A 27588-nucleotide genomic window follows, 5' to 3' on the forward strand; every position below is an offset into this window, starting at 1 on the left:
TGATCTGCATATACACCATGGTTAGTAATATATGTACAAATATCCAGTAATTTCCAGGGTCACATGCCAGCAACAGGAACTGAGACCAGCAGAGGGAAGAATAAATTCCTGTTTTCCGTACCACTCTGGAGGCTAAAATGGAAGGCAGGCAAATCCCCTTGTTCTTTCCCTTTCCTCCCCTGCTGCCCGCACATGTGGTTGGATTTTCATATGTTCTCCGTGAATAAGGTGGCACCTCTCTAAAGGGTGACAAGGCCACAGAGCCTGGGTACAGTCTGGCTTTGGTCTATGTCCTTGACCACTCAAGGAAACTTGGGCACAGTGAGACAGGCCCTGCACTTCCTAAAAGCTCTACAGCCACCAGCCTTGATGCATTTCCCACCTAATGCTGGTAAGGTTCCATGTCGAGGCCAGGCTTTTGAAAGTCACCTGGGGAGGGAGGAGCCACGGCTTTCTGCCTTGCCCTGTGAGCAGGCCACTTGGGACGCTTGCAGGACTGCCAGCTTGTTGTCTTTGCACACTAGCCTTGTTCAAATATAAGATTATTCAAACTGTCAGGGTGAGCCTGGTAAAATTTTAAAAACTCATCTGTTTCTCACTTCCAGGCGTGTCTGCTAACTTAAGAAAAAAAAGTGATTCTTTCCTTAATTCTACAGGATTTTAAAGAAAAACATGCAACCAAAATGTAATGAGAGGACAAATGCTGTCTGACTGCACTTAAAGGCAACCCTGGTAGTTAGTGGCATAGATACAGACGGTGTGGCTGGGGGAGAGTGGTGGGAAGTCAGTGTTTAATAGATACAGTTTCAGCTTGGAAAGGTGTAAAATTCCCGGAGATGGGTGACGGCTGCATGACATCGTGAATGTATGTAATGCCAAAAACTGCACATTTGATAATGGTTTCAATGTCAATTTTGTGTAAATTTTATTGCAATAAAAAGAACAGTGGCAGGCTGGCATCAGCAGGGTTACACAAATTGTGATGCCAACAGCCTCCTTCACTCTGCACAGCTGCAGGGTAACTGTCCAGATGAGACCTCAGCAACTCACCGTCTGGAACACGGTCTGGGACAGAAAATTGGCAGTGACCTTGCTGATGTCGCTTTCACCTCCCATCTTACAAAGGATGTAGCCGTAGAGGTTCGCAGTTTGGAGTGAAATCCCGGCAATCACGAGAGCCTGTGCGCGGGCAAAGCAAAAGAAATGTGCAGAGAGGAAGCCTCCAAGACCCACCAGCCTCTACTGAACAAGACTCATGGGTGCCCTGCAGTTAGCAATCCAGCAGCCCATGCCATCAGCATCGTACTTCACAAGGAGGAGAGGAACGGAAACACAAACAAGCTAAAGCTGCCCTAGGTCAGAACCTGGGAGAGTGGCTGAGCACCACAATCCACCGCCAGAGCCTACACTTGTAGTTACTCTGCTCTTCGTTCAAAGAACTAAATCATAGCAATGAAATACTATACTTCCAAAGTAAAACTGCACACCTCTGAGGCTTATTCCCACCTAGCCAGGGCTCCCATCCAAGGGAGAACGTAACATGCCGTTTTTTAATAAAGTCCTTTCTTGGGGCTCTGGATACAGCTCAGTGGTAAAGCAGTTGACCCTGGTGCAAGGCCCTGGCTTCCATCTCAGCAATATAAAAAACAAAATTTGGCTCAGCATTACTTATAAGAACCAAAAGATCACTAACAACCAAATAACCATCAGCTGATAAATGTGGTATGTCCATACAATGCAGTGTTACTTGGCCATAAAAGGAATGGTGTTCTGACACACCACAACTCGGCTGGACTGTGAAAGACATAAAAGCAGCCAGTTACAAAAGACTGCATTGTATGATTACATTTCTATAAAATACCCTACAGTAGACACATCTATGAAGATAGATTAGTGTGTGCCAGGGGTTGGGAGAAGAGGGACATGGAGTGGTAACAGCTGAAGGGAACAGAGTCCTGTCTGGCATGATGAAAATATCCTAATGGGCCATTGTGATTCTTCACAGGGGCCCGCCCATGTCTCCTAGGTGGGGATAAGTCAGAGTTATCTTGGAGGCATAGTATTTCACTGCAGTGGTTTAGTCCTCTGAGGAATAAAATATCTAAATATAATTTAAGCATCATTGTAATTACACGTGCAGGTCCTGGAGTCTGCACCCTATTTCTGCCTCTTCTGCTGTCTGACCTAGGGCAGCTTTGGCTTGTTAGTACCTCTGTCCCCTCTTTACTGCTAGACACAGAGTGTACTTTTATTTTCACTTTTCATCTTTCTTTTGTTCTTCCCTTAGCCCTTCACTCCTCACCTCTGAAGTAAACTTTTGGCACCATTAAAAAAAAGGAAAATACCCTAAAATTGATCATGACCATGGTCTCATGGTTATGACTGCTAGAAGCCACTGATTATGCAATTCAAATGGGCAAACTGTATTGGGATAAGAACATCTCAACACAGCTATTATACCCTGTTAGTAACAACAAAAGCCTACTCCAGCCACCGGTTTATAGAGATATCAGAGCAACGTCAAGGTCACAGTGTTGGCTTACCAGCCACTTTAGCTTCAAGGAAAACAAGGTGCTGAAAAAAAACACTATCCAGATCATGGGACAGATGATGAGGCCAAGCCAGAAGATGCGCGCCTCGGCTTCCGTAGCGGCGATATGATTTGGAGATACCTGTTGGAGGAAAGAATTCACTTTTCAGACTTAACGAAGATGGCTGCAAATAGCACTCAAGCACTTTTCTTTATGTTACACACGCTTTCACTGCACAGAGCGCCAGGGGCAGTGGGTCTCGTGCAGGGCGGGATTCGGATTCTGTGCATGGAACTTGGAGGAAGCCCATGTAAACTTCATACAGACATCTCTCTCACATTCCTTGTCGAGGAGCTTACTTTTCGGGCTTCAAAAATCCAGTGGCTTTTGCCATCTTCATCGATCTGGTTCCACCATCGGAGGCCCACCATGAGTCTTCCGGTTACATTCTGAAGAGAACGGACAAAATGACCAAAGGCCTGCCATGGGCAAAATGTCATCATCCTGATGAATGAAATGAAAGTCACCAGTTAAACTTGTACTGAGAAAAGGATGAAAAGTGGTGATTTCTTCATCTTTTGATGCTTCTAATAGTTAAGCTTACTTTAAAAAGTGAGCCCCTCCCCCAAAATATATACTTGTGTTACATATGTTTGTGATATTTTTATATGTAAATTTTGTAAAATTCCAAGGTCATTTGGGGTTGTCACCCCTCCCCCATGGAAACGTGAATAGGGTGACAATTGATACTCAAAACCTGTTTATTGAACACTAAGCAGTACACTCTGTTCCTTTAATTTTAAGTGACACTGGCTTAGTTAAGTATGTGCCAGCCGTTTAAACCAAAGACCAGCACACATAGGGAATGTGACTGTCTAGGAACAAAGCACATGTGCCCCGAGACAGCATCACAGGAGAGGGAGCCTTACCTTCACAGACCAGAAGTCAAAGGACAGAAGGAGCAGCACAGTGACAAAGCAGCCCACAAAGCTCTTGCTGAACCAATCACAGCATACGTAGGTGACAATGGCACTCACTCGGAAGAAAAGGTGAAAAAAGGTGGCCAAGGGATGCCTAGAAAACAACCCAAAGATGCCCTCACTCCCAAGCCCAGATGCAGTCACAGACGTACTCCCCCAGTCAGAGCTCCAGGCCACTGGTATCTGCACAGAAAGCCGTCCAAGCCAGAACACAGGCAGCAGCGCTGAGGACACATCGCTATCTTCCCTGTCACGAAACTGTCACGATACTAGCAATAGTGTTTTCTTTCCTTCGAAGAATCCAGTACTTTCCCCTAATTTGACTCCAAATAGCACTTTCTTGGTTTGAAACTTTAAAGTGAAACAGGACTACAATCATTTGTTTCCAGTGACATACGATGGTGGCCAGTTCCCTAAAGGTAAATGTCAGGTTATTCCACTCGTAACAGCATGTGTGCAGTCTGTGGGCAAAGGCCTGGTGTCACCAGGGAGTGTGTTCCTGGGAGAGGAAGTGGCAGGTCCAACTGGTGCCAGCTGCTCAACAGTGTCACCTGAATGCCACTGACATTAATCAAGAGGAAGATGACTCTTGTTCACCATGCCTATGACCTACCAAAAACAGTGGCACAGCGAAAAGCAGTCATCCTGCATCCATTTAATGAGTCTTGGAGAATAACAAAGGGTGAGTTCTTAAAAAGAATGGAGAGTTTGTCTAGAGCAGGAAACGGACGGCACAGGGGTCAGGCCAACAGTATCAGTGGCTAATGCAAGCCATAGGACACATGTGGCTTTCTGTTTCTTCTCACACATCGCTTTCTGTTTCTTTCTTTGGTATCTCAATTTAAATAGACCTCACAGGTAGAGAAGAGTGCTCAGCTAGAATGGAGGAAGCCATAGTATAAGCCCAGTGATGCATGGCAGCTAGAACATCACCTCGGTGCCAGAGAAAGACAGGATGAGAAGGATGGCTCGCATGAGGGGAGGTGACTTCTCAACCTGGGGCCTAGTGGTGCTAGCTCTGATGTGTTCACAAGAAGCCAAAAATACAAACTTGCAGTGGCAAATTAAATTTGAAATGATAGCAGCTAATTACTTAATGAAATATGACAGGTTTTTTTCCTCATGGTGTGCCAGAAGCCATGGTGGAACTGCAGGGGGATAGAACCTGTTTGCCTCCCTAAGTTGAAATGTGAAAGAAGCAAATTTAGGCTGTCATAAAATTATGAGGTATCTCTGGATATGGTAGCACATGCCTGTAATTCCCAGCAATTTGGGATTCTGAGACAGGAGGATCAAAAGCTCAAGGTTAGACCTGACAACTTAATGAAACCTCAACTCAAAATAAAGGAGGGAGGGCTGGGATTTAGCTCAGTGGTGTGAGTGCCTGCCTGGCAAGCACAAGGTCAAGAGTTCAATCCCCAGTACTGAAAAAAAAAAAAAAAACTTAATAAAGGATAGAATGTAGTTTGGAAATAGAGCACCCCTGGTTTAGTCTCCAGGATCCCCCTCCACCGCGCGCGCACACACACAAATTATTGTGGGGTGTCTGGCCACCAAGAGACCTTTAATAAGACTCAGAAGCTGAGTTCAGGGTGGCTTCTTGCATCATTTACTCCTGATGTTTTTGAAACACTGCTCAGGCAAAGGAGCTGTAGTATAATACTAGTGGTTTATCAGAACATTCTCCTTGTGCCTTTCAGAAACCTGGGCAATCATGGTAGCTCAAAGGAGAACCACCCCAGAAAGTGTACTGACGTTTCAGGATTAGATATGATTATGTAGAACTTCAAAACTTCCTGGGATTATTCCAGAAGATTGTTGAGAGTTTCATACCCTTTTTGCCTTAATCCTTACTAAAAATTTTTCAGCTGTCAATATAGTTTTGCCCTTTGACCCTGAAGATAAATGCTCTTCCAAAGACTCAAAGTTTTCCAGGGAAGAAACCATGTTTTAAGATACTTTTAAATATTGTAATTAGTACCTGGTAAGTATGATTCTCCACAAGTATAACTGCTGTGTTGAATACTGTGATTGAATCAGTTAAGATCCCTGGAAGCATCTGTCTTTGGAAAACAATATAGATGCAAAAGATAAAAGCAACAAGTGACATTTTCCAGGGTAAAACCTGGAAGTTCCTGCATTTGAATAAATCCCCTGTCCACCCACTGTTTTCTTTCATTAGCTGTGGTTTTCCTAAAATAAAATGCAGAAAAAATTCCAACGGTTAGAAGGTTCTACTAAGTCGAGTCCTGTTTACCAACCTTCTTATAACTGTAACTCATACTGGAAGGTCTTCTTACTATTCAAACAATGCCCAAAACAAGAGAGTAGGACTTAAATTATAGTTTGGATCCTGTTTCATTTAGGTTGCTCTTGAGATCCCAAATCCTTATTTAGTTCACCTTGGAGTTCGGCCAGCCTAAGCCCCATCTAATATCAAGGTGACCTCACACTAGTTTTCTAGTTTTAAGAGCTTTGAAGGCTACGGTTTAAGTCCTGTTCAGTCTTCCCTACAGTGGGATCCTCTGTCCTGCTGCCACCTCCACAGCTGTGGCACGCACACACAGGCACAGACACAGGGCACAAGCATGTCAATCTGCTCCACCTTCCAGGCACCACTTAGGAGGTCAGCCGTGACAAACAGTTCACTGGTTCCCAGCTACATAGGCACCAGACCACTAGGGCTTCAGGGCCCTGAGGAGCTCCGTGGCCTTCCCTATACCATGTGAGCTCTCAGAGCGCCTTCTCTTTCTGTAAAATGGGAACACTGAGGGAAACAACTCCTTGGGGAACTTGGGAACAGAAAACTTAAAATGAGGGTGCACACTCAGAGTGCTCTAGAACACAGCAACCAGGAGCTGCTGTTACCATCTCTGTCCACAGCAACCAGGAGCTGCTGTTACCATCTCTGTCCACAGCATCCCTCTGAACAGTTCCACTCCTAAGGGGCCACACTACAGAATTTCCTCTGACCACAACTTTCTCTTTGACGGGATTCCCCTGGACTCCTGATCCCTCTATGTTTCCCTCAGATGATCCTTCATGCCCATTTAAAACAAGTGACATTTTCTACTCAGTATCTGACATCCCTCCACAGGTCAGGTGGAAGCCTGTTACCTCGAGAAGAGCAGAGAAAGTGAGACTGATGTGGAATGGGGGAAATAAAATCACTCACAGTGTTGTCTAAGTACGGAGGATCTTGCTGGGTTTATGTCCAAGTGTCCTGAATTTGTAAATCCGTTTTCACAGCCCTGGACCCCATTCACATACTGGCTTCCACCCTGGAGGGAAGTACAGCTGGATCTCAACCTGGAATGTGCATCAGAGTCCCCTGAGGCCTAAACTACATGTAAAACACAAGGGGACTCAGATGTAGGGTGAGACCTCAACATAAATTTTACAGTACTGTAAACTATAGCCCAAAGGCCAACTCTGCCCCACTGCCTGTTTTTGTAAATAAAACTGTATTAGAACACAGCTGGATATGGTGGAACACATCTGGAATCCCAGCACTGTAGGACACTGAAGCAGGAGGATCGAAAGTTCAAGCCCAGCTTGGGCATCTTGGTGAGCCTCTGTCTTGAAAGAGAATATTTTTTAAAAGACTTGGGAACGTAGGTTGGTGCAAAAGTCTTGGTTCAATCCCCAGTACTGAAAAATGCAAAACAAAATCCAGCCCAGTCTGGTCTGCGAAGTCTAAAATATTTTCCCACAAAGTACCAGTACAATTTACCACTACCTGACCCTCCAGTCCCCACTAACCAAGAATCTACTTTCAACAGCTGTACGGTGGGAGTTGCCTGACTGGCAGAACCAACGGACTGTGTTAGAACCCAGGACAAGGTTACATCTGGGCGTGAGCGTTCCCGTACATTCAGTGCACTTCCTGTATGCTACACCTCAGCTCTAAGTTCCTGTTTGAATACACTGACCAAAGATAGATCTTGGCAAGTCATTCAAATATTGCTAGATGTGGTACAAGCCAGCCACCATAATCCTCAGCATTTACTCAAATGAAATGTATGGCTGCTCAGAAGTGAACATGTACGTGTCTATAGCAGCTTGATTCGTAACTGTTAAAACTGAGAAGCAACTAAGATGTTTATGAGGACAATGGACAGACTGTGGTACATCCAATGAGAAATGAGCTATGGCACCACAAAAAGACCCGGTGGAACCTTAAACATGCACTGCAAAGTGGAAGAAGGCAGGCAGCAAAGAATGCATGTGGAGTAATCCCAGCTCTACAACGGTTTGGAAAAGCTGAAGCTGTGGTGCTAGTGAAAGACAGCAGCCCCAGGAGTTCTAAGGGTGCGGTTAGGGGGAAATGGGCAAACAGATGTGTAGGGCAGTGACACTGCACTGTCAAAAGGGGCCTGTAAAGGAACCTGGACTTCAGTTACTAATAACACACTGGCTCATCAACTGTAACCAATGTACAAAGACTTTACTAATAGAGGAAATGGGTAGGGAAAGCTTGCAAGAACTGTATTTCTGCTCAGTTTTTCTATAAACCTAAAACTGTTACAAAATAGAGGCAAAGGTGGATGGACAGAGGAGGGTCTGTCTAGACAGAGGGCGACGAGTATACTGGGTATGGAAAATGACAGCATTACTCAAATGTACTGAAAATGTATGTCTGAACAGCAAAAGCAACGTGAGAATGTTCACAGCAAGGCATGTACAGCCCCATCTCCCAGCTGTGCCAGCAAGTTTGATTTGGGGGAAGATTGGTTCATCTTTTTTTTTTTTTTTTTTTTTTTTTTTGTCTTTTTTGTTTTTTTATCGGTACCAGGGATCGAACTCACGACCACACACTTGCAAGGAAGGCGCTTATGCCACTGAGCTAAATCCCCAGCCCCAGATTGATTCATCTTATGTTCAGCAGAAATCTAATAGTTTCTTTTAAAATTGCCCTTTGATTAATTACCTTGAAATAGCCACTCTGGAGTTTCAAAGACTATCTCCAGCATGAGTTTCTCACCAAATTGTCATCATGCTCACTTCAGCAGCACAGATACTAAATCACCTGTCACCGCTGCGACACCTGGGCATGTGTTCTGTGCTCAGTGTTCCACAAGTCTGAGGAAGGCATCCTCGTGGCTTTACTTAAGAAGATGCTAGAATCTGTTTCAGAATAATTGGGGAAGCCAGGTGCAATGGTGCATTTCTGTAAAGACAGCACTCTGGGAGGCTGAGGCCAAAGGATCAAAGTTTAAGCTTAGTTTGGGCAATTAGTGACTCAGTGAGAACCTGTCTCAAAACTTTAAAAGGCTTGGATTGTACCTCGGTGTGAAGGTCCTAGGTTTAACCCCTGGTACTAAAAAAAGAGAGAAAAGAAAAGGAAGGAAGGAGGGAGTGGGGAGCAGGTGGGGTGAGAACGGACCAGGTGGGCCATGCACTGATAATGACAGAAGCTGGTAACAGGAACATCAGGTTCACTGCTCTCTGTAGTTTTATGTACACTTGAATTAAAAGGTAAGAAACACACAGCCTCCATTTTGCACTGAGGTGAATCAAGCCCACGGTTGGTATTCTGGTGTCTCTGTGGACCACCTGTGGTTAAAAAATTTAGATCTAAAAATCCCCAGTTGAGTAATTGGTCATCATAGCTGGATGCTGGAGAAACTTTCAGAACACAGGTCTTTTCTTCTGGGCGTACTGATTCCTCTACAAAAAGAAAAGAAAAAGGCCCTGTTGGAGGTACAATGCCCAACCTCCCCATCTATGTAGTGCAGTACAGTTGAAGCCAGAGAGTTCAGACCCACATTTATGCTCCATCCTTGCTGGGTTTACAGCCCCAGACAGGGTAGAAGCTGCTTTACGCCTCGGGTTAGCCACCTGCAAAGTGGAAGAGTAACATTTCCCCCAGAAGTCTAGGTCTCCTGGGGGGTAAGACACCCCCAATGCCAGAGGGAGTCTTCAAGTGACTGTGGCTAATGTCACTCTACTTATTTTGTGACTCATTCATTCATAGTAAAGATTCTTGAGAACAGAACTGGGGTGGGGGATAATACGATGCTGTTTTTGGCATCCTTTGTTAGATTGATGTTTTTCCCCCTCTGTTAAAAATGAAGCGGATGTTGCTATTTATTTCTTCAGCTCAGACGCCCACTTACACTCCAGTGTTTGCTAACAGTGGTGTGCAACCATGAAGATTCTGGAGGAGGGGGAACCCTCAGTGTTGGGGAGAACAGCTAACAGGACAGTTCTCAGAGAAAAACTTATCACTTCATATGCTAGCTGACTCTCAACCCTGGAAACTCGCTAGAAACACAGGGTCTGCAGCTCCACTCAGGAGCTCTGGGCCTCGGTCTGCTTGTTAACAAGCTCGAGTTTATATGCATATGTCAATCCAGCTTCCAACCCATTTGCAAGGTCAGCCAGCGCGAGTAACAAAGTGGGTGAAGACTGCAGGAAGGCAACCCTCAAACAGCAGAGGTCTCTGCGAAACCTCCTGAAGTCAGGGTCTGCCACGCTGCAGAGGATGAGCCACCTGGCTGAATTTGATTCTCCTTCTGGAAGGGTTCAGGTGTGATTTGGGGGGCTCCATTGTCCTCTTGAGTGCAGTTTCTTGCCTCCAATGACGGCAAGTCCTGCCCTACTGCGAAGCACGGAAAGTGGCTTCTGGGGCTGCCAGATGTTTAAGATGCTGATTGCTTAGAGCTCTTAGTTTCCACGCAAAGCTCAGCACAGCAGAGGTTTGTGTGTGGAAGTGAATAAAAAAAACACACTTCCCTCTGACCACCACAGTTTTCCCCTGTTGTTTCTGTTCTTTATTTCTTTTTAAAGAGACATCCCAACTTTGAAGGTAGGTATGCACAGCATCAGGATGGAGGTGGGAGCCACGAGAACAAGTTAGCAGACCCAATGTTCAGCTGAATGCAGATGCTCACCTGCAGCTGCTGTAACAAAGTGTTACAGACTATGTGAGCTAGCACAATGGAACTCACTCTCACAGTTCTGGAGGCCAAGTCCAAAATCAAGGTATCAACAAGACTGGTTCCTCCTAGAGTGTGAAGAAGAATTCACCCCTGCCTATCTCCTAGCTTCTGAACCCTACCATGCTCCACTCTTCGGCCTGTATGTCCCCTGAGGACCATCCACTGTGGCTGCATGAGCTTGAACAATGATTTGCTATGGGCTAGCAGCTGTTCTGTGTAGGGAAGCATCTCAAGGTCCAAGGGTCAGCACCAAGCATCACTGCTGCCCATGGTACCACAAGATCATCAGGGTAACCATGGGCCGGAGAGCTAACACCCCACGGGAATGCACACTGCAGTTCTCAACTCCTCTCTGTTCAAAACAGCCAGGGTTTCTTAGAGAAATGTAAGAGTACAGACTCTCACCTTGGAGTATCTTGAAAGCATAAAATCTGTCACAGACTGTAAGCCAACAGAGGCCAACAGGAAGACGCTCCCACTGGCCAAAACTGGGACAATCTGCACAGCAGAACTCTTCTGTCAGTTTGTATGATATTTAAAAACTATCATTGATACCTAATGAAGATAAAAGGAAGTGATCCATTAACTTGAAAGCTTATAAGCAAAGTATGAGAAGCCAGCATGTAGATGCCTTTTCTCTATAAAACATATCTAATAAAGACTGAACGATGAGGGCAGTTTCTCTTTTTAGATTACCTCAGCTCACAAATGAAGATGGAATGATACAGCTGGAATGTCACACTGCTAGGTGTGATGGTGCATTTCTGTATTCCATGCCACTTAAGAGGCTGAGGCAGAAAGAACACAAGTTCAGCCTGGGCAAGTTAGTGAAACTGTGTTTCAAAAAAAATGTTTTTAAGGGCTGGGGATATAGTTCTGTAGTAGTGCTTACCTAGCACCTAGCATGCAAAGTCCTGGGTTTAATCTTCAATACTAAAACAGTTTTTTTTTTTTAATTAAAATATGATGTCATAGTCTCTAATGAATTCAAACATGGGGGTGTGGAGCACCAATGGCCAGGCACCCAGGTGTTAGGGGCTTCCAGGTGAATGAACACCCCTCTTTTTTTTTTAATTTTATTTAAGGAGGAAAAGAAAAAAAAGAGAAAGGGTACAAGTTATACAGAATTTCAGAAAAAAAATAAACAGTAGGAAATCACTAGTTAATGGATTACATATTGTCATCTTAGAAATATTTGTTCAAGTTACAAAATTAAAGCTTATATAGTGGACATTCAAACAGTGAGACCAAACAGTTCTGTTCAATGATCCAACAAAGCTCAGTAATATCATTGTCTATCTTATACACTTAAATATACATGCAGTTATATCATTTAAAGCACTTTTCCTCTCTTTTGTACAATGACTGTTACACATTTTGGAACACCCCTCTTTTGAAGTCATTGAGTCAAAACATCACATCCAGATCACATCAAGCCTCTAGTTCTAGCCACTCATTACAATGAATACGGGAGATGTATTAGTTCACTTTCTGTTGCTGTAACAAAATACCTGAGGCTAGGTAATTCATAAAGAACAGGTTTATTTAGGTTACAGTTTGGGTGCTAGCACGTCTCTAGTGAGGCCCCTTTAGCTGCATCACAACATGACAAGTGGCATCAAGCCAGGAACACGTATCAGAGGGAAAGGTTACATGTCAAGACAGGAAGGCAGAGAGAGGGAGGGGCTGGTCTTGCTCTTGTATACAAACTTACTCTTGTGGGAAGTGACTGGGATCCAATGAGAACTACATTATTCCTTCCAAGGTAGGTGCCTCGCCACCTTCATGAGGTCTATCTCTTAGAGATTCTACTGCTGCTTAACACTGTATGCTGATGACCACGATTCCAACAGAGGAACCCTTGGGGACATGCCACATCCCAACCACAGCAGGGATAAAGGAACAAATTAAAGGACACAAAGAGGATGCACTCATCAGTTCCAGACCATGACAAGGTCTACAACAAGGCAAATCCATTGCTAAACAGAGAAATGCGCTACAGATTCAGCTAGAGTGAGCAAGCAGGGCCGAGGGGGTGGCCACAGAATAAAAGAAATCTTACGCAGCGAGTGACTGCAATGTGTGAATGCTCTTTCAATTATAGTTCAAACAAGATGATTTTTAATAAGTAAAAAAAAAGACATTGGACACTGAGTATTTCATGATTTGAGGGATTACTTTAAATTTTTAAAAAATTGTATGTAGTTCTATTTTTTAAATAGTTCCTGTCCTTTAGAGATAACACATCTGAGTATTTATGCCCACAGTTATGTGACATATGTGAGGTTTGTTTCAAAACAACCAGGGGCAGGGGGAGGAGGTGGGGCAGAAATGGAAGACTGGTCAGAGTTGACCATTGTTGAGGGTTTTAAGATTATCATATTCTTCTATTTGGTATATATTTGGACCTCTCTGTCACTAACTTTTGTTTTGATTGTTAGGCAGCCAAGTAGGCAGATTCTTGCCTTTCAAAGCCCCATTCTGCCAGTTGCTGTGTGACCTCAGACAAGTGATTCAACCTTTCAGAGCCAGTTTCCTAACCTGCAAAATGGGGGTAGTCACATCCGCCTCAAAGCCTGGTGCACAAGGGGCACCCTGTAAACACCCAGGCACTTTTTCCTTCCATGGGTTGTGATGATCAGCTTTGACATGGCCCCTTTTGACCCTGGCCTCCTATCTTCATACCGTATAGTCATGTCCCACAGGGAGCCAGGGCTTGTCACTGATGTGGCAAACAGACTATCAGAAGTGACTGCATCAAAGACATGGTTGTTTTCATCTTGGTCATGCTCTGTTGTGCTCTCCCTTGCGTGCACTGGAGCAGGCGAGCTGCTGCATTGGAAGCAGCCGTATGGAGAGGCCTACCTAGCAAGGAACTGAACCGCCAGTCAATGGCTGCATGAGGGACCTCATGGAAAAGCTCTCTTGCTCCTTGTGGGTCCATTAGATGACAGAAGCCCACCAACCCCAATTTCGGTTCCCAGGACAGAGCCACCATATGACTGCCCTCCTAGATTCTCTGAGTAGCAGAGAGAATTAAAGACTAAAACCTGGGGCCTGAGATTGCCAGTAAGAGGTGATGGAGGTAAAAGATGCCCTTTATGGCCCACCTTTGGTAGTGACAACACCTGAAAAGAATAAATACACTTTCAGGATATAATGTCATTTCTTCAGGATCTCTGCTAAGAATATCACCTGGATCTAACCACGAGAAACATCAGGAAGACCCAAGTCAAGGCATGTTCTTCAAAACAGCTAGTATTTACTGTTCAAAATGTCCATGTCACAAAAGATAAAAGAAAGGCCACAAACCCCTCCGGAATAACTAAATGCAACAGGTAAGAGCCTGGATGGAATCTGAGCCTGGGAGGAAAAAAGTACAATAAAGGGCATTGAGATACAAAACATACATTAAATACTATCTTCATTTCAATCCTTGTGCTCTGCTTACAGAATTTCCTGTTCCCAATGCACACATTTGAGTCGGGCGTGGTGATGCACATCTATAATTCAGCACTGTGGGAGTCTGAAGCAGGAGGATCACAAATTCAAGCCCAGCCTAGGCAATATAATGGCTCAGTGAGACCCTGTCTCATATTAAAAGGGGCGTGGCAAGGGAGGTCGCTTAGTGCAAAGGCCCTGTATTCAATCCTCAGTGCTGAAAAACAAACAATAAAAGAAACACATCTCATTTAAGAACTTAGGGCTTCGAGAATGGGATTTATTAAAACACACACAGAACAAAATTAACAGCACATGGATATATGTCATGGTATGAATATATATCAATTCTTTGTTCTATTCTTACTACCTTCACAAAAGTTTGATGTGATTGCAAAGTAAAATTTTTTTTAAAATCTTTCAAGGACATTAATTTAAAATATTCTTTTCTGACTGCACCTATCTTGACACTGGATTTCACAGTTCTTTTGTTTGGGGTTTTAATAACCACTAAAACTCTCCATTTTGATGAAAATAGTACATTTCGTACTTTTTTGTCCAGGTGTATTTTTGTTTGCAGGTTAATTTGTCATTCAAAATAGTCACTGATGCTAATTTGATATTGTCATTTAAATTGCCCAAGGATCAAAATTAAGCTTATAATCAACACACAAATGTTCTCAATTGATCTTCAACATTTTTAAGAAATACTAAGTTTAATAAATTGAGCCTTAGGCAACAACAGATTTATTGAACACTAATTGTTCACCAGGTACACTGGGATAGATCAGAATATAATGAACAAAGTGGACCATGTCCTGCCCACCTGCATTTGACTGTTCTCTAGCAGGCAGGCAAAGAAATCAAAGAATAATCTCAGCACAGTGTGAACGGGGTAAATAGAATCACACACAAAATGCTCGACAAGTGATATGTTATGACCACTATTAGATGGGCATGAGGCAAAGTCTCACCAGCTGGGCCTGCTGCCCAGCCCTCTAGCTGTAAATAGGGTTTATTCCAGGCAGGTATCCCTTAGGCTCTTGGCTATCTGCTGACATTTTAATAAATGCAGAGACCCAGAAGGTGGATATAACACTGGGTGAGTTGAGGTAGACATAGGACCATGAGAAACTTGGACTCCAACCCAAGTTTACTGAGTTGGTCTTGGGGGGGGTGTGTGTGTGTGTGTGTTTTGAAATAGGGACTTATTATATATTCTAGGCTGGCCTGGAAGTCACTAGGTAGCCCCATCTGGCCTTCAACTCACAACACTCATCCCAAATCAACCTCCCAGAGTGCTGGGATTATAGGCATGAGTCACTTACACCTGGCTCTTTGCTAGGGAACAGTCACCAGCACTCTTTGCTGGGACATATGGCTAAATTTATAAATGTGTCAGCACTTACCTCCTCTCCAAGGAAGGTGTACACACACACACACACAAGCATGCATGCACAGACAGCCTCAACCAGTACAAGTAAATAGGAGCTGGCAATGGCTTAGCAATATCTGGAGACATTTTTGGTGTCACAACTGTGAGCATTCATTGACATCTACTTGGGCAAGCCTAAGGATGCTGTGGAATAGCCTGTAATGCACAGGACAGTGCCCCTTACCAAAGGATGGAGTAAATGAAGGAGTCCACACAATTAAGATGCCATCTGAAATGAAGCATCAAGAAATGTGATCATTGTCCCCTTCTTGTCCCCAAATGCTTTCCTGGCTATGTAGGTCACAGTTCAGTAGAAATGGTCCTTCAGTGATTCTGTTGTACAATAGTTTATGCAATCAAATTCATGGGAACAAGAAATATAGATAAGAGGAAGTTAAGCTGTTATAGATGTAATGAGTTAATTTCAAAATATGTAATGTGCCTCGATCAAAGAGAACTGAAAATCATCTAGTTCCCTGATTCTGTGGTGATTTTCCTTGGTAATCATGGACCTTCCTTAAAATTAAATAATCAGCTTCTTGGTGGGACCTGATTGTGATCATGTTTCTGTATTTTTAAAATAGATTTTGGGGAGGCAGGGAACAAAGGAATTTATTCCCCAAAGGCCCAGGGGACAGGGTCTTGGTAATGGGTTCTTACTAAGTGACTGCTTCTGGGCAGACAAAGAAAAACCAAAATTATTATTTCCCTTAGCATGTTGGGGCATACAGTTGATTTTTCAAGAGTGGTCAACCACCAAGCTGTCATCTGCCCCCTCTTTTCTTTCCCCATCTCTTCACACACTAATCTCCCCGGGCACATGTCACACAAAGATATTGGGAACACTTGAAAGTTCCCTCAAATATAAATCTAATTTATCCAAATCAAAACTCAAGTCCCACAGAAAAATCCAAACCAAGGTTCTCAGCCAGGGGTAATTTTACATCTAGGGGACATGAACCATGACTGGAGGTAATTTTGGCTATCATTAATGGGGGGCCAGATGTTCCAGGCATCTAAGGGATGGGAGCCCGGGAGGTTGTTAAAAATCCTGTAGTGCATAAGTCAGATACACAATGAAGAATTATTTGACCCCAAATGTCCATAGTATTCAGGTTGAGAAATTGCTCAAAATAGATGAGGCAATTCTGCATCCTCATTTATACAAGGAAAATAAAAACCCTCCCCAGAGAAAGAAACCCCAAATCTGCTATTTTCCAGCAGAGTATGTCCCTGAGTATCTTGCCCTCTGTGACTCTCCAACCCTGTAAGTACAATGTTATAGAGAATGTCAGCTCATGAGCTAGATCCTTATCATTCAAACTGTTTCCTTGAACTTCACAGCTGAGTGACACTGGGTGAGTAACTCATCTCTCTCTTTGCCTCAGTTGCTTTACCCTTGACATTGATAAAAATAGTAATATCTATCTCATAGGTTGGTCCTACAGATAAAAAAGAAGTATCCCAAGTAAAACGCTTAGGATAGAATAGTGCCAATGTACAATAAATGTTCATTCTTTATAACCTTCCCTCAAAAGTAGCCAACAGTTCCATCAGAAGTTCAATTTTGAGAATTTTTGTTTTTGTAGTCCATGTGGACAAATAAATCAACTGTGGAGGACTTTTTAAAAGACAAAAAAATTACAGGATGAGCTGGTTAGGGATTTGTGGTACGCTGATATGCTGTTGTTATTCCATGTGATGTTTGTCATTGGACCCGAATCCCACTAACACATGACTTTCTCTGGTGTCTGAAACCAGGACCAGATTCCTCTCAATTTCACATTCAGCAAATATAATGAGAACCAACCATCACACACAGACACAACCTTGCAAACAAACCCGCTACGACCACTGAGACCAAAATCGTTTCTGAAAAGTAAATCTGTCTGAGGCAGGAAGAGACTGTCTTATTGTGAGTGACAATCTTTTAGAACCCAAGCCTGTTAGGTACAGAGGGATTTTGTGCAGAGTCTTGAAAACATAAGCCTAACTTTTGTTGGAGGGACAATCTCCAACTCTAGGGAGAAGCCCAATATGACATCTTGTTCCAACCAAGGACTCCATCCCCGCCCTGCACAGAGATTTAGCACAGAAGTCATGCTTGTGGGAAAAATAACTAAGTAGCATGGATAAAGCAATCCTCACTATACATATTCATCATTCATCTAGATTCTGTCTTGGTTACTTTTCTCTCATTACTGGGACAAAATACACAAAAACCAAAATTAAGGAAGGAAAGGTTTATTTAGCTCACACTTTGTGGAGGTTTCAGGCCATAATCAGCTGGCTTCAAGGCAGGGTGACATGGCACAGGGGCAACACATCAAAGTGGCAGAAGCAAAACAGCAAGAACAAAAAAATCTGTATTTTGCTGTGTACAGAGGCTTTGCTTTAGACTAAGATTAAGGGTGGTGGACTAATTAATCTGGCAGAAGAAATTTCAAGGCAGTCCAGTGTTCAGGCTGTGGCACACCTGTTGTTGGGGACTTTTGGCCAGATTTGTGTTACCAATCAAGAGCAAAGAGCCCAGTGGGTGATTTAAAACATAGTGAATTTGGCCAGAAAATAAGCTCCAATAAAGATGTAAACTGAAAAGATAGAGCTAAGGAAATATTGATTGTTGAGAAGGAACAAGAAAATAGAAAAGATGGCCTGAAGGCATCACCAAAAGCAGCAAGTCTCAAACTTTTGCAGCCTCAAAACTATAAAGCTGAAAGACTTTGTTTACAGGAGAAAGCCATAGAGCACCATGTTTCAGAATGGTAGCAATATAGAAAATTTGTTCCTCGGAGCTGGATTCATAGTGCCCAGTGATCCAGGTACTCAACGCCTATAGCCAAGAGAGAAGAAAGCCTGGCTACTGCTCTAGCTGGCAGCAGACCTCAGCATCATCCATGTGGTGCTGGTTTTGGGTGCATACAGAATTTAAGAGTTCTGAGATTTAAAAGGTTTCCACCCTGATTTCAGAAGGCCTGTGAGGCCAGGCAGTGTGACCCTGAGAGAGCAATGTGTGAAGCTGTGAGTGTGAAGACAAAGGTACAGTGACGTTCCCAAAAGTTTGGAAAAGCCAGGAGCCCAGATCATCTAAGGAAAGCTGCAAGGAGGGAGCAAAGCCAGCCTGAGAGAAGCCATGGAAGCTACAACCACAAGAAGTACCATTGGGGTGAGATCACTTAAGTCCTTGGGAGCTTACAATTTGCTACAGATTGCTTCAGATGTTGGACATACAAGACTTAATGTTTGCCTGGCTGGATTTTGGACTAGTTTGGGTTCTAATCATTTGTATCCCCCTTTTGCTTTTGTTGTTTTGCTGTCTTCAGCTGTGTGGAAGTGTTTCCCCTATGCCATGTCAACCTGCCTTGGAACCAGCTGATTACAGACTGAAACCTCCACAAACTGTGAGCTAAATAAACCTTTCCTTCTTTAATTTGGGTGTTTTGTCTCAGCAGGGTGAGAAAAGTAACCAAGATAGAATCTTTACACAACCCTATGATGGAATCAACATCATTCACATTTTACAGATAAGAAAACAAAATCTGGAAGATGCTATGGTCTCTAAGTTCAAGGTCACTGAGCAAAAGGTTAACACCAGGCTGGGCTGATGCAAGCCTGTCTTGGAATGACCCACGTTCCTCATCATACCAGAAGATTCCCAGGGATCACTATATCTGCCTGTTGGTTGCCTTTGGGTTAGAGAATTATGAGCTGGCAGGCAAGCTTGAGCTCGGCGAACAGAATCACAGGAAAGTTTAGTGGGAAACAGAGGCTGCATTCTCTACTGTAAGGTGACCCACTTACTTGGGTTCTGGCCCCTGGCAACCAAACACAGACTCTATGGATAAGAAAGCAAAGGAAGCCACATGAGGAGTAGTGCTGGGTATCGATGAGATGAAGGTGCTAAATCCCTGCACTGAATCCTTAAAAACCTACTTATAGTTTGTGAGGCCTCTGCTAACTCAAAACCATAACTGTCCTGGGGGGAGAAGGGTGTAATCAGTTGCCTGGGAATAGCAGAATCGAGGCCCAAATTTGGGTATGTCTAACCAAAAGCCTCATCTATTTCCAGCTCCCCATAGCAGCTGGAGGCCCTCACTCACTAAAAGTGAGTCTGCAGCAGAGCTTCACTAATAAGAGTGACCACAAGGCCCCAGAATTTCACTCCTAGGTATGTGCCCTAGATAACAAGTCAGCTACCCGCACAAACCTGTACACAGTTGTTCCCAGCAAAGGTACTTATAAGAACCACACAAAAGGCAAACTCAAATGCCTGTCAATACACTCTGAATGCATAAACAAAACATTGCCAACCCATACAATGGGATCTTATACATAAAAAGGAATGAAATACTGACAAACACCAAAATACAGGCAAACATGGAATGCAGTGCACTCAGTAAAAGCCAGAGAGGAGGCCATATTTGCATAATTTCATCTGTCAACATGACTGGACTAAGGGATGAACAGATGCTGCTAAACATTTTGTGGGGTGTGTTTCTGAGCATGCTTCCAGAAGAGAGTGGTATTTGAACTGGTGGACTGAGAATGAGAATGCAACCTCCCCAGTGCAGGTGGGGCCCAACCTCCCTATTAAAGGCCTGATGGTAGAACAAAAAGGAAGAAGAGAGAATTTACTTCCAATCTGAGCTAGGATGTCCTCATTTTTAAAGGTGAATATGGTGAATGTGGCTGCCAAATGTTAGCCAGCAGAAAGGCAGGCTCATAAAAACATTACAGCATGTCCTCATCCACCTGTTCACTGGCACATGCAACATTAGGCCCTTCCTCAAGGTCAAAATGGCCACCATAAAAGGTCAACATTTTGAATCAATCTAAGACATGGTGGTAGCTGTGAAAGCACAACGGAAGACAGTCGGGAAAGAGGGTTTCCAGAACGGCTTCAGAAGTGGAGAGAATGATGGGGTGAGTGTGTTCAAAGAGAGGGGGAGTCTTCTGAGGAGTAACAGCAATGTGTATTTTACCATGATAATTTTTAAAAATTAAATGTTCACTGTAATTTTTTTTATCACACTTTGTACCTTCTGCCCCCAGACATTAGTGCCTCTGGCTTTGGGGTTGTTTGCTACAGACCAGGATATACATGTATCTTCCAGTGGCTCTGTTTCTCTAGGAAACTCTGGCTAGTACAGATTTAGGCTTTATGAAATATTCAGAATGAGCACATTTATAAGGACAGAAAACATTTGGTGGTTGCCAGGAGCTTGGAGAAGGGGGAAATAGGAAGTGATCACTTAGTGGGTGCAGGGCTTCCACTTGAGGTGATGAAAAAAGTCTAGAACTGGATGATGACTGCACAACTTTGGGAACATACTAACAAACCTACTGAATTATAGACGAACAGTTGAATTTATGGAATATGAATTATATTTCAATAAGACACATGCAATATGACACTAAAATCATAAATAAAAGGAATGACATCAAACTTACAAATGTGTGTCCATTAAAGAGTGAAAAGTCCACCTCTACAATTTGAGAAAAGATTTAAAGAGCATGTATCTGCAAAGGGACAAATATCTAGAATATATAAAAAACTCGGAAATCCCCCGAAATCAAATAACCTGATTTAAAAATGGGTAACAGACTCAAATAGACATTTCTGCAAAGATGAGACACAAATGAGCATATAAAAAGATGCTTGACATCTCTGACCATTAGAGAAATGCCAATCTACACCACAAGGAAACACTGCCTCACACCCACTAGGATGGCTACCGAAAAGAGATCAGGAAAGCAGGAGGAGGAAAAGAAACCAGAAATAACAAGTGTTAGCAAGGATGTGAGGATTCGAACCCTTGCCATGATTGCTGGCAATGCAAAATAATGCGACTGCTTTAGGAAACAGGTTAGAGGTTCCTCAAAAAATTAAAAATAGAACTAACCCATAACCCAGCAATCCCACTTCTGGGTATATATCCAAAAGAAGTGAAGGCGAGGTATCAAAAGAGGTTTGCACTGTAGTATTATTCACAATAGTCAAGAAGGGAAAGCAACTCAAGTGTGTGTGTGTGAATGGACTAACAAGACATAGTATACATTGATCTAGTGTAATTTACTTCACCTTACAAGGGAAGAAAATGCAGGCATACACCACAATATAGATGGACCCCGAGGACATAGACCAAGTGGGATGATCACAAAGGGACGAACACTGTATGAATCCACTTTGGTGAAGTGAGTAGTCAGCTTCATAGAGACAGAAAGCAGAATGGTGGTTACCAGGGAAAAGAGAGTTGTTTGATGGGTACAGAGTTTCGGTTTTGCAAAATGAAAAAATTCTATTTCACTTGTTTCATACGAAAATATACCTCAAATAACTGAAGAGTATTACTAAAAATAAAGATGGTACTCTTTATGTTATGTTTCCTTTTACCACAATGAAAAGGTCAAAACAAAAAGAAAAGTCCCCCCCACAAACACACTCACAGCAAAGCTTGTATTTTCTCGACCTGCCCAGCACCTCTGCTGGTCCCCAAGGAGCTCTCATCATCACACTATCTCCCTGCCCTGGAACCAGGAATTCAGAGGGAAGGGACCACATCTCCATCCTCAAGAGTTCAGCCCCGCACCTGGCTCCCAGAAGATGGTATATAAACATTTACAAAATAAATCGTGGAGTCATCCCATGGCAAGGCCAGGCTGGCAGAGTGTCTTTTATTGTAATACATTTTTAAAACTTTAAACATTCACTGTCTATTTTAACCACATTTTATATCTTAGACTCATAAGTGTCCCTCCATCTCCTCAGTCACCAACCAGAGCCAGAGCATCACTTCTGACTACCTCTGTCCCCAGCCCACATCTTGACACCACTAAGACCTCCAAGGTACCTGTGGGCCCCTGTCCCTGTCGCCCTCCCAGAACCCTGCCTGGCCTCCCAGCCCATGCTCTCTGCTTCCATCTGACCCTGCAGTCTCTCTCCATCCTGCCATCCTGACCATTGGAAGGAGAGAAGGGCAAAACCAGGTGATCGAGGGCAGCTGGGTCGTGGAAGTTTCTAGGTTGTGTGAGTGCTTGGGCCATGGGCAGCCATGTTCACAGGTCACAGAGTCATTGATGGGGACTAAAAATTATAAATTGAGTCTCAAAGATGTCCACAATCGTCCTTTTCCTGTCCTCGAGCCAGATGGAACCATGGAAGCTCCCTGCGCTCCTCTGATCATAGCTGGAAATCCTAGCACTACTGGTTGCTGCCGTGACCTGCTGAGGATGATACGGCACCTGGGGAAGCTACAGTTTCCTCACCGCCCCCCCTGTCTCACCCTTCCAAGAATACCCACAGCAACCACCATTACCATTCCTGTGAACACTCTCCGCCCTTCACCCACTGTCCTTGACAAAGATGTAACTAATAAACATCAAGGTTCTGCTGCTTTGTGGCCTTTTGTTCCCCCATGAAACACTGGTCATCCCAGATCCCTGCTCCACTGCTATTTTTTTTTTCCCAATGTCTGCATTTCATTTAATGCACGGAGTTCCTAGGTGCTTCGCCCATAGCTGGAGGCAGTGGAGAAGAGAAAGAGTGCTATTATTTGCTAACACTTCTGCAGGAGAAAAATGTGCATTTTTATGTCTGATGCTTGAGGAAAAGTCCATCCCAGCTCCACCTCACCTGCTGGTATTCAGGTTCTTCCGTTACGTGGCAATGTGCACATAAACTCATTTGCTTAGTTTTTGTAGTATCTTAACTAACACACAGACTTGTCCTTAGCTAACACACAGACTTAGAAAAGTCATTTTCTCCCTAAATGGCCTATTTTTCTCAGACAACAAAAAAGAGACATCACACTTCATAGAGAAAGCAGAATTGTGCAGTCCAGCTTACACTCACGTTAGGCAGTCCAAAACCTAGGAGAGTCGGCCACAAGCGCCCTCTGACCCAGGGAGAGACAGGACGCGGAGTCGTTAGCAACATCCACTGCTATTTTTTATCTTGCTCTTTATTCTCACGTGCACTGTAACACTTGGCAGTAGACTAGAGCCTGACTGCAGGGCTCCCTGATAACTGCCACCATCAAAAGAGTCTCTGATAGGTCATTCCTTTTTGGTTATTGTTTACCACTCTGGGGACTGAACCCAGGGCCTTGTGGATTCTGGGCTACCACTAAGCTACACCAAAGCTCAGTTTTCTTGGTCTTACTGCCTCCTGGGTTGCAGAAGGTCACAGGCAGGCATGTGACCTGACCTAGAACAATATGGCTGAACAGAGTCTAGAACAAAAATTGTCCAGCCTTCTGTCAATCCCCACCTCCTCCCACACTGCCCTGTGGTGCAGTGGCCTTTCTCTGACCTTCCAAAAGAGCCTCAAAGCCTTTGCACATGCTGTTCCACTGCTTGGAACCCTCTTCTGGAGTCTCTTTCATGGCTCACCATTGAGGTTTCAGTTCAAAGGTCACCTCCTCAGAGGCCTTTCTCTTCCACCACCCTGTAGATTTTGTTCCTAACTCATACCCCACGATTAGCTTGTTAAGATCTTTGCCAGGGTAGTGTTTGCCCCACCCTGCGCCTTCAGATGCAGGCTCGAGCAGGGCGGGGCTGCCTGATCTATAGACATACAATAGGTGCTCTGTACATCTTGAAAAATGAGCGAATAAATGAATGAACTTGCAATCTTAGTGCCTGCTTGCCCAAACCAGGGTCCCGACATACCTGATCTTGGCTTTCCTGAAGGCCAGCTCCTCTTCATTGCCAAAGTCCAGGGACACATCCTCCGTGTCATCCACCAGGGCCTGGAGGGACACAGGGGCGGATGGTAGGCCCGCTGCCACCCTGCACACCCGACCCTGCCTGCACCTGTCCCTGCAGGCCTCCTTGGGTTCCCCAGCGGCCTCTCCGGGATCAAGGCCTTCTCCACCCTCTTGCCAGCGCCCCCCGCATCCGCATCCTGTTCCTGGCCTTGGCGAATCCCTCCTCCTCGCCTCCTCTCCAGCGCCCCTCTCGTCTTCTCCAGCTCCAGTCTCCTTCCCCGCCAGAGCCAGAGCATCCGCACAATCCTACCTGCTTCATCTTCCGGGCTAAGGACTCGCGCTTGCTGCGGGGTTGGAGCCTGCGCCCCGCGGTTGGCCTCACGCAGATGCGGGCGGGGCGGGCGCGCGCCTAGGGCGCAGTCGCGGCTGGGGAGGGGGCGCGCCGCGGGCGGGCGGGCGGGGCGGGAGGGTCTCGGGGAGCGCGCCTGGCACGGCGCAGGCCTGCTGCTGTGGCGGCCAGGAGCCGAGGACAGTGATCTTGGGAGGAAAAGTGGGTCCGGCGACGCTGTGGGTGTTCCAGAAATGTGGGATGATCACGAGAATAGGGAGTGAATCGCTGTTCCTGTCTGGCCTCCCCAGTCAGGGCAGAGGAAGAGCAGGTCTGCCGGGACCCTAATGAAAAGCAGATGCCCAGGCCTGCGTGGGCATCCTAAGGGACTGGGATTGGCTGGGAACTGCAGTAAGATCAGTGTGCATCAGGTACCAGGCAAGAAAATAGCTATTAATCCATGAAGGCCTTCTCTGGAACGTCCAGAAAGTATGTATCCTTCCAGGATCTTTCCGGCCCAGCACACAGGCACTCCCTCTCCTCTGCCCGCACTCCTCTCCTAACCCTTGCCAGAGAGGCACAGGGCAGTAGGTAGTAAGATGCCAAGGCCACTAGTCCTCTCTTTGTCCTTCTGTCTCCCAGACAGTATCTGTTCCCCACTCTTGGTGGCCCCCAAAGGCCACCCCATTCCTGAACTGACCCTGGAAGAGCCTGCCAGGTGTATTTTTATTTTTTAAGCAAAACAATAAAAAGGATAGAAACGATACAGAATTTAAAAAAAAATAGGAAATTAACACCAATTAATATATTGCATATTGTTATCTTAGAAGTAGTTGTTCAGGATTTAGTAGTTGTTACAAGATTTAGGCACGAAAAAAATGATCTGACAGTCAGATAATGAAAGCACAAACTGTTCTTTTGTATGAACTAACAGAGATTAATAGTATAGCTATCTTGTGTGTGTACACGTACAGACCTACATATGTGTACCTGTATACATTTCATCTTTTCCCTTCTCCTTCCGCAATCCCAGTTCTTTCCATTTGAACATTGTCTTTCCCTTTCATTAGTGTTTGTGAAGGAAGAGAGTTCCCTCCTGGGGACAGATGGCCGTCCTCAGGAGCCATGTCCTGGTAAAAGTATTTCCCAAATTGTACGGCAGCCCCCATAGCTTCCAAGTTCCAGTGGCACCGTGGGTTCTGTGGGAATATAGCATGGCAGTTCTAGGGGGCAGGTGTCGGGCAGCCAGAAGAACTCGGGCTTTAAACTGTGTACCCCCCACATACTCTTCATCTGAAATTAGTGGCCTGGGCTTAGACGAGAACGCAGATTCTAGGCCTCTGTGTGGAGCTGAGAGTCTGCTGTTCCTTTTGTTTGTTTGTTTGTTTGTCTTTTTCATTTTTATCGGTACCGGGGATCGAACTCATGATCGCCTGCTTGCAAGGCAGGTGCTTATGCCGCTGAGCTAAATCCCCAGCCCCTTTTGTTTCTTCACACTGAACTACATCTCCAGTCTTTTTTATTGTTTTGAGTTGGAGACAGGGTCTAAGTCACTAAATTGACTAAACTGTCCAGCCTGTCTTCCCTCTACTCATCCGCCCGGAACGGAACGCTGGAGTTACAGGCTTGTGCCCCTATTTCCAGCTGAGTCTGTTTTGAACAGCTCCCAGCAGGGGCTGAGGCTGCCAGTCTGGGGAATGGCCCCTTGAGTTGTTAGGATCCAGGCCCACCAAGGCCTGTTTTCTAAAAGGAGCCTTGGCTTTTGGCCCAAAAGTAACTCTAGGTGCAAAAGTGCTGGACAGACGGAAAGGCAGGTTTCTTGACTCACCTGCTGGGGCCAAGAGGGGTGGGAGTGGGGTGGGGGTGGGAAGTGGGGGTGTCACAGAGCAAGGCAGGTGGAGGTGAGAAGCTGTTAGAAAATATTTAGGGGCTTTTCGTCTGGCCCTGAAAGTCACCAGCTGCTGGCGTCGTTGGGTTGGGGTGAGAAGGTGGGAAACTCCCCTTGGAAGCCCCATATGGGGCCAGCTGACACTCTCAGCCCTCAGTGTGGGGATCCTCAGGAACAACCACAGCACCCACCATCTGGAGGTCCCTAGAAATATGGGGTCACAGAGAGCTGAGGATACAGAGAATGTGAGGGTGGGATAGGAGTTCCCCGGGTTGTGCTGGGAACTCACCCCTGATCTGGAGCTGGCTGCGATAGTGTCACCTCTTACAAGGCAGATGGTGAGATGGGGAATCTGCTTTTCAGGAGGGCCCTGAGGAATGTGGGGGCAGAGACTTCTCCCACCCATCTGGCTGCTCTTGGCCCCTGAGGTCTGGGGAGCCAAACTTCAAGGCACTGTGTCATGTCTGATTCCTGTTGCTGTGCTTCTAATCTCAGACCCACAACAGCCCTGAGGAGGGGGCTCCAGAGTTAGGTAGCCACTGGGCTATGGATGGGGAGTAATATCTAGCATCAGCAGGCCTGACTGAAAAGGTGACAAGAAGCTTTGGACAATGGACATCCTCTCTCTGCCCTCAGTCTACATATCCATAAAGTGGGACCATACTCCCTGATAGGGAGGAGGCAAGAACTAGAGAAAACACATCTGTAACAACTTCCTCAGAGGAGGGCCTTTGGAAACAGTGGTGCTGGTGACCACGACTTACGGCCATCAGCAGAGGGGCCAGGGAAACCCTGTAGGCCTGCACACGGAACATCAGCTTCATGTCCAACCTACCATTCCACTGCGGGATATCTGTCTTTACCGCAGAACTGTATATTTTGAGATATGAATTAAAAGTTTTTTGGGGTTTTTTTTGGTACCAGGGATCAAACTTATGACTGCACACTTACAAGGCAGGCGCTTATGCCGCTGCGCTAAATCCCCAGCCCAACTAGAAGTTTTTCTTCAGTATTAGGGGTTAAACTCAAGGCCTTCTCACTGAACTACACCTCCAGCTCATTTTTATTTTTTGTTTTGAGACAGGATCTCACAAAATCCCTAAGTTGCCCAGGCTGAGCTTGAATTTATGATTTTCCTGCCCCTGTCTCCCATAGTGCTGCCATTACAGGCTTCATATGTTAATTCCTAAAAGCCTCCTTACCATCACACCTAAAAAAACCCAACCAGTAGGTCTTAGCATGTGAGAGTTTACCCAGTACCTCATCAGACTTCATCCTGACTCCGCGTCAGCAGATTCATTCCCAGTGCTTGCTTAGCTCGCATCCCGGTCGG

The 27588-nt window shown here is 44.9% G+C and overlaps 2 protein-coding genes across 8 annotated transcripts in view; one reads left to right on the top strand and one right to left on the bottom strand.

Annotated features, from left to right (window-relative positions):
• The window catches only part of Nubp1 (NUBP iron-sulfur cluster assembly factor 1, cytosolic), a 33837-nt gene extending 15076 nt beyond the window's left edge, over positions 1-18761 (top strand). Inside the window, exons 12-13 of one of the 4 annotated variants that reach the window (XR_010039834.1) lie at positions 13630-13793; positions 13909-18761. The gene's annotated coding sequence lies outside the window, so the exon portion shown is untranslated. Of the gene's footprint in view, positions 1-2287; positions 3163-7293; positions 12525-13629 lie in introns of those variants that run through there. The other 3 variants (XR_010039832.1, XR_010039835.1, XR_010039833.1) reach the window with 3 other exon arrangements.
• On the bottom strand, positions 901-27545 carry Tvp23a (trans-golgi network vesicle protein 23 homolog A). 4 transcript variants are annotated; one of them, XM_063226513.1, is made up of 6 exons: positions 27516-27545; positions 24002-24081; positions 3461-3605; positions 2891-2980; positions 2544-2672; positions 901-1179 (listed from the first exon to the last, which is right to left on the bottom strand). In XM_063226513.1, the coding sequence occupies exons 1-6, from the start codon at positions 27528-27530 to the stop codon at positions 1039-1041; spliced, it is 600 nt and encodes a 199-aa protein (XP_063082583.1). In that variant the 5' UTR covers positions 27531-27545; the 3' UTR covers positions 901-1038. The 4 variants fall into 4 exon arrangements, with proteins under 4 accessions (XP_063082583.1, XP_023416660.1, XP_063082584.1 ...); XM_023560892.2 differs by lacking the exon at positions 27516-27545 and adding an exon at positions 24350-24685; XM_063226514.1 differs by lacking the exon at positions 3461-3605 and having other exon boundaries at positions 2891-3035.
• Between the last annotated feature and the right edge of the window lie 43 nt (positions 27546-27588).

This window comes from Cavia porcellus, unplaced genomic scaffold, assembly GCF_034190915.1.
Source record: "Cavia porcellus strain 051 isolate PalLab524CR breed Dunkin Hartley unplaced genomic scaffold, mCavPor4.1 scaffold_16, whole genome shotgun sequence".
In the NCBI taxonomy this organism is placed as follows: Eukaryota; Metazoa; Chordata; class Mammalia; order Rodentia; family Caviidae; genus Cavia; species Cavia porcellus.